General features: G+C 43.5%; 1 protein-coding gene across 1 annotated transcript; it reads right to left on the reverse strand.

Moving 5' to 3' along the window:
- Positions 1-23: 23 nt before the first annotated feature.
- chst14 (carbohydrate (N-acetylgalactosamine 4-0) sulfotransferase 14) lies at positions 24-2,130 on the reverse strand. Its single transcript, XM_029500020.1, has 2 exons — positions 1,837-2,130; positions 24-1,325 (listed from the first exon to the last, which is right to left on the reverse strand). Exons 1-2 carry the CDS (start codon positions 2,128-2,130, stop codon positions 498-500), a joined length of 1,122 nt encoding a protein of 373 aa, XP_029355880.1. The 3' UTR covers positions 24-497.
- Between the last annotated feature and the right edge of the window lie 5,046 nt (positions 2,131-7,176).

Here is a 7,176-nt window from a genome sequence, read left to right on the forward strand (position 1 = left end):
CAATGACGTACATCACAAAGCTTGAACTTTTGGTTTTATTAGATTGTAAATAGTTGATGGTAAATAGAACATTTGGGGGAAAAGAGGCTGGGACATACAAAAGAACACAAGCTTGATTTAAAACTGACAGTCTTCCGAGTATATGGTTTGTGTTTTAGCCTGCTAAACCACTGAATGCCCACTGAAGCTATTTAACCCTTTATCTCCTTCAAAATCTCCACGATAAACAAGCAAAATCCAAAGTCTGGTCTTGCAACTGCATGTAACATACATTTCAGCAACTTTTTCTTTTGTCAGCAGCTGATTTCAAGCTTTAGTGGTTTTGAAAGCAAGTCCGCATCTTTTCCAATAATCAACATTTTGAAATGATGTGAGGACATTTCAAGTCAAAATGTGTAACACCAGTCTACATTTCCTAAACATAAAAATATTACAAATGACTCTATCCCCATCCCACACAACCCCCCCCCCCTTCCAAGCTTTAAAATATTGCACATTTAATGTCGGCAGTGTTCAGTGGTTGTGTTGGGGAGCGAATAGGTGAAGAGGGAAAAGTCTAAGATGTATTTGGGCAGGAGTTCTCGCAGTAGTTTCTGTGGGAGTGTGCAGAGATAATAGTGTAATGTCTCTGTGGTGACTGGTTTGTACCACGTTTGCCTCTCAGGGAAGTGGACAAAGGGAGGAGCTCCGATGCGCTGGAGAACAAACTCTGCATCACTCTCCAGGTACTCATAAGAGCCAATGAAGTCATAAGACACAGCGCAAGGTTGACACAGGTTGTACACCGGCATCCAGTGCTCGTTCATATGCTCTACATCTTCATCCAGCAAGTAACGGACAAACTCTGCAAAGGTCACATCATCTCCTGTCACAGCTGCATCCTTAGCTCGACCCTTTCTGTACCTCTTTATGATCTCCACACCGTACTTTTTCTGGTAAGACTCGATCTCTCCAAACTTGTTCCTGTACGCAGACAGCAGGCGTTCCATAGGCTCCCTCACGAACATGAATTTGAAATAGTGTTTGAGGCGGTAACGGATCTCATCTGGTTTCAAAGAGGAAAGAAAGACCAGGTCGCTGCGGTGGTCCATCTTGATATTGACGTTCACGTTTTCCAGTGCGCCACTGAGGACCTTCAGAACCCTTTTCCAATTGGAGCAGGCCACCTTGGGGACATAGCAGTAGAGGAAATGGTACTGATCATTAACCAAAATGTGCTGCAGCAGAGTCTTTCTCTGTGGCGGGGTCAGAGACCAAATACTGTGGGGCATGTTCTTCTGGCTGCACATGGTCCTGATGGTCCGATTACGGATTTCTTGGAGGATCTGCATGTGAAGACAAATCATAGATTTAGAAGAGCAGATGATCAGTGTTAAATTTGTTGACATGTCACTAGGCTTCTGCCTCTGCCAGGGAATACGCTTTTGTAGGGATGTAAGGGATTGTGGGGGGGTGATATCTGCCCAATAGAAGGAACTAATAGTTAAAATACAGGAACCACTAATATGATTGTCTCACTTCAAACTTTCTGTAGTAAATTGCTTGAGTATCCCTGCTGACACAATAGTTAGAAATACGTTATACTGTATACTTTCGACACCATTTGCTCCAAGGTATTGTGCTGACCACAATAAGTTTAGTTTTGAAAACGAAGTTGTGTTCATAATCTGAAAGTTGTGGGGGGGTTCTGTGAGGAAGCGACACCGTTTAATGCTGCTTACAACGGATCAACTAATGCTGTGGATGCCTTGCGCAGAGCCAGAGGAAAAACGGACTGCAGGCTTACTTGAATCCACTAAACCTTGAGCCCAACCGAGCTTCATGGTGTTACCGTACCTGGGACTCCGCTTCCCCAGCAGCCGAGCTGCGCTTCCCGGCCTGCCGGATGACGTCCAGCCTCCTCCCGGCACCCCGGGGTGGAGGTGTATCCATGCTGTTCAGCATTCCTTTCTCTATCATGAGCAGCAGGCCTCCGGATGCTACGATCACCAGGAAGGTCAGCACGGACGGCAGCACGGCGGAGCTCCGGCGGACGGAGCCCGGAATCACCGTCCTCCTCAAGCTCATAACCGAGCTGCTGCGCGCTGCTCCGGCCCTCTTCATCCCGTAGTCCTGCCTGCTAGGAGCCATGATGGGCCCGGCCGCTCTGTTCTAACACCTTTTAGCTTTTTACACTCTAAAGTTGAGAAAAGACCGATACTTTCCTACCACGTACCCATAACCAAACTTTTAAACTGTGTGAAGTCAGCCAGCGTAAATGTAACGATTCCTGAATGAACTGTCAAAATAAAACCCGTTTGACACGGAGCGTCATGACAATCCTTTGTCTCCAGCAAATGTGTACATTGGACAAACTTTGTGGACGATGTTAGATGTTAATGTTCCGATTAAACTTTTCCCACTGGGCGTTTTCGTCTAAGACGTCTAACCAAAACAGCTGGAATGAAAAAAATATATATATCCGGTTAGCATTTCCAAAATAAAATCACCATTTCACTAAAAGCTATTTTATAAAATGTATAACTGTACAGGGACCGTGCAAAACTCCCAGTGATTAAATTTATAATGACTAGTTTAATGTAGCATATTTGTGGCAAGAGATGTATGTTTGATAAGAACCGTAAAGTTCCCAGCACCTCCTCTCAGGGGGCTCTGAAAGCCCCCGGATGTCTGGGAAATGTAGTTCTGCAACTCCCTTTTTTTTCTTCTCACCCACTCCCTGGCTTTAAACCTGTGCCCAAACTCTTGATAACATCAAATTACTCTGAAGTCAAGAGCATTGCTAAAAGGTGCACATGATCAATTTTGTGGTAGTAAACCAAAGGCCATGTGCTGTTCCCTTTAGGTTTATTACGTTAACACAAACCAAATACTAATCCTTTGTAGCAGTATCTTAAATGATCCAAGTAGATTTTTTTTCAATTAAGTAAAAAAAATGTAATATAGGCAGTATTCAGGTCGGTAAAGCCCCATCATTACCATATTTATCAGTGACTGCAATGTGAGTGGAGAGTGGGGGGCGTCGGCCTTGTTACACACTATGGCAGTCCAAATAAACATGGCTGTTATGATAATTGTAACCGTAAAATTAGATTTTTTTTGTGTGTGTGTTTGTCTGAACAGCTAAAAGAAGCTTTTCAGTCTTTGCCACTGATTTCAGGCCTGCCATGTCAGGACTCCTGAATCAAGATCCACAGCATGTCTTTTTTTTATATATTTTTTTTAGGAACTGTACCACAATTATTGGAGGCGGATTGAATCTTAATATTTTCTGTTTTATTTTCGTGAAAGAAGAACATTCTGATCATTCCTGATTGATTTTTTATTTTTTTTTGGTAAGTCTTGACTCTTATGTTCACCTTGACAAAAATTGCAACCACCAAAATTTGAAAAGAATGTGTGAATTCAGTCTGACATTATGTAATCAGAAATCTGGCTATCCCCTCTAATGATTGACAGAATGCTGGAGTTGTTTGGTGGCAAAAGTTACATTTCTAGTTTTTATGTATTCACGATATTATTTACCACAAAATTGAGAAGTGGCTATTTGATATGAGAAACAACGACATAACCGTTCCCCCAATCCCAGACTTCATCCCCCCACCCCTCATAATTTTCGTACAGTCCCTATCATATCACGGAAGAACACCAGAATAATAAGAGGACAGGCCAATCTGCTGTAGTTATGCTGGGATAATTTAAACAGGATCCTTTCTTTTGGAGGGTCATCCTATCATCTGAAAAAGTGTCAGTGTAACCAAAGTCGACACGGCCGGTGTCGGTTTTAAATAGGCCTATAGTATGATCACTTCCCTGCATAGTCATCCACGGCGGCGTGCATCCCGGTGGGATAGACACCCCGCCCCCCCGCGGATCTTTCCATCCAGCTCCTCGTTTCTATTCTAATTGCTTCCTAGCTGCACGAGCTTGTGTTACAGTAACGCGCTCGCACCGTGACGGTGACGGCAGCTCGTGTGTTGGTGTCGCTCGGTGCTCCTCCGCCCGCCCGTCCGTCCGTCCTCGGCGGCCACACCCTCCCAGCTCCGGTCTCCTGTCTCCTGTCTCCCGGCTCACACGCGTGCAGCTGTGCGGGGCTGGCGGTCTGTGCGTGCGTGCGTCTCTCTGTCGGGCACCCGCAGCATCAGCAACACAAAAGGCGTCTGAAGAGCCGGAGCCCGGTTTGCCTCAGCACCGATCGGAGGAGGAGAAGGAGGACTTTACCTTTTAAAACGGAAAAGAAGGTGCTGGATATTTTCCCCCTCCATTTATTTTCTTCACAGTTGTGATTATAGAGATTGATTTACGTTTTCCCGACGCTGATGACCTTGTCACTGTATCCCACCTCTCATCCCTCATTGACCTGCTCAGATCCTCCGCCTCATCCTTTGCTGATGTGTGTGTGTGTGTGTGTGTGTGCGCGCTCTAAATGGGTTGGTACTTGGAATTTGATCCGACTTTAAATGCGCAAACGCCGGAGCCAACAGGCCACATTGTCGCCAATTATTATCATAGTTTTAATCTAAATGAACACAGATTATTTTATCTCCATCTGGATTTCAGGAGCAATAACAGGGGCCGGATTCTTTGTTCTCCGGGTCCCTTTTAGTCTGCAGTTAATCGACTGTAATCCCGGTGCGGCAGCGTCCGTTCATCTGCCTCTAACTGTGGAGTATCGATCCGTGTCTTCACGTCTGTGTCGGCTACAGCAAACCATACACACTGCACTGCTCCTTCATAGATGTGGGGGGTAATTCAGTCATCTGGAAATCCACGCACTGGCCACGGGCTATGGCGTGGGCCTCCACACACACACAAATATATGTTGGGATTTATATTCCCACAGGCCATTTAAAGGCTCTGATCGCCGGTGGACGTTGGTGCTGAGACTGAGGAGTCAGGCAGAATGAATGGCACAGTGCCAGGGATTAATTCACAGGCAGCCGGTGTTGGATTTATGGTGCCTGTTTGATTAACCTGGTCTGGGTTTTGGTTGGCAGTATGGATCGAAGTATCTATCATCTGGAGGCGATAGATAATGAATTGATAATGGTTGAATGGTGATATTAAGCCCACAGAGTTGCCCCGGTGGCTCCCAGCGCTGTGTTTGGAGGGGAAGTAGAGGTAAATGCTGTCATAGTGGAGACTTCTCTATCACTGATGCTTCACACACTCCTGCAATGTTTCACATTCCTGCAACTGATGATACCTGGATGCAGAAGCACATGACTCAGTTTTGTCATGTTATGATTGGGTCTGGTGTTACCCTTTGACCTTTGATAAATTATGGATCTGGATTTGATTACTGTCTGGCAGACAATGGAAATCTGACCCACTGTATGTATTTTGAGCATTTTAATGATGTGCAGTTGATGTGCAGTCTCAGTCCTGCACATTAAGCACAGAACTGGAGACGCTGATTTCAAACACAAAAATCAGTTTACACGTATTCAGTCTAAACAATAGTAAGCACAGTATTGTCTATTTTATTTGCCTTTTGGAAGGATTTGCATTAATGTCAGTGCCCCTTTATCTAAAGCACAAAAATGTAATTACACCCCACTCAGTCTCCTCTGAGGGGGTCCGTCCTGATTATTAAGTCCTGTGTGGCGCAAGTTATCATCAGCTCCTCAGAAATGTGGCTCCCTGATGAGGTTGTTCATGTAACATTTTTAAAAATGATAGGCCACCATGTCCTGTGTACTCTGTAACTAACTAATAATGTTGTAATATAACTGACTTGTTTGAGGCATTTAAATCGCCTGAAAAATGTTTAAGTTTACAGTAAAATAACAATAACGCAGCAGGCTGTGCTGAATGCCAGATTCTGATACGCTGATGCAGCGATATGAAGGTTTGTAATACGTCAATCGATTAACATTTTTAATCGGATTAATCAAAGAGTAGCTGTGGATTAATCATAATTAATAACTATTCTTCAGTATGACTGAAAAAGCCACATTTTCTCTGTGTATTGCTGGAAGATAAATGACAGGTGGTGGATATGTACGTTTTAATGCATTTTTTATCATGACAAACCCAAGTGAAGAGCCATTGCTCTTTTGTTTCTCTCTTTTCTTCTTTAGAAAATATAGCATGGATGGATTGATCAAATAGTTTTTTGGCCATATTAAAAAAGTAAAGTAGTACAGTTCTCATGTTCCTGATTGGGAATCAAAGACAATTACTTAACTTAACTTGCCTTTTAGATTTATTTCAAATCTAAAGAAGTGCAATTGGCCTGAGGCAAGACAATGCCTATCTCAGAAATACAGCTTTCCTTAAATGTGAAATGCAAAATATTGAATTCCGCTTTAAACAAACTGCTAATTACTTTTGACTTGCCGTTTTTTGTTGTTGTTTTTCTTTTAACTTTTTATTTTAAGCAAAACTAAACATCAGAACTGAATCATTGTCGTCATTGCATGCAGCATCAGTTAGCAGGAAGCTGCTGACAGCAACTTGACAGTTAAAGGAACAGCAAAGGGACAAAATAGCAGCACACGACAGCCCTAGTTTGTAATAATACATTTCAAATTAGACTTTTCACTTCCTTCTCTCCCCTAGGTGATCATCATCATTATGTAACGTCACTTCACACATGAGTGCTTACATGATTTGGCTGGCGGTATGAATTTTAACATTCATTTACTCATGAACTATACAACTTCTCCCTTTAGTATCAGGGGATGGAGGAGGTGGAGCCAATTCCAGATGACATTGTGTGAGGGCGGGGTGCACCCTGGACAGGTCTGCAGTTTATCAAAGAGCTGACTTATAGAAACAAACATTTCAAACTCGCATTCACACCTACGGGCAATTCACAGCAATTAGTTAACCCTGGAGGAAACCCAAAACACGCACGCAGAGTAAAGCACACTCCACAAAGAAAGAATGCAACCTGATGTAGTGTCAGCATATTCAGGATTTCAGTCTATGTTCTCTCTTGTTTGAAAATTCTGAATGACAGCTTTACCAAAAATTGCACCATCTGCTTTTGTTCCATACAGCATAGCTAAGGATGGTTGATCTCAGCCTCCTCTCACACAAAGTGGAGTCATTAAGGCTCTCGGCCCGTCCTGTGTGTGAAGAGCTTGTTTGCACTGTTGAACTTGTGGGTTTCTATTTCTGCTTAGCATCGGTCAGAGTGCAGTCTGCGTTTGAAGTGCTGTGCTGCTG

This window comes from Echeneis naucrates, chromosome 4, assembly GCF_900963305.1.
Source record: "Echeneis naucrates chromosome 4, fEcheNa1.1, whole genome shotgun sequence".
Classification (NCBI taxonomy): Eukaryota; Metazoa; Chordata; class Actinopteri; order Carangiformes; family Echeneidae; genus Echeneis; species Echeneis naucrates.

What these genes read in the sequence shown, in the direction of transcription:
- chst14 (XM_029500020.1), bottom strand. Translation starts at nt 2,130, where the DNA reads ATGGCTCCTAGCAGGCAGGACTACGGGATGAAGAGGGCCGGAGCAGCG. An exon ending in CTGGGGAAGCGGAGTCCCAG is followed by an intron (nt 1,326 to 1,836) that starts GTACGGTAACAC and finishes CTTCACATGCAG; the next exon opens with ATCCTCCAAGAAATCCGTAA.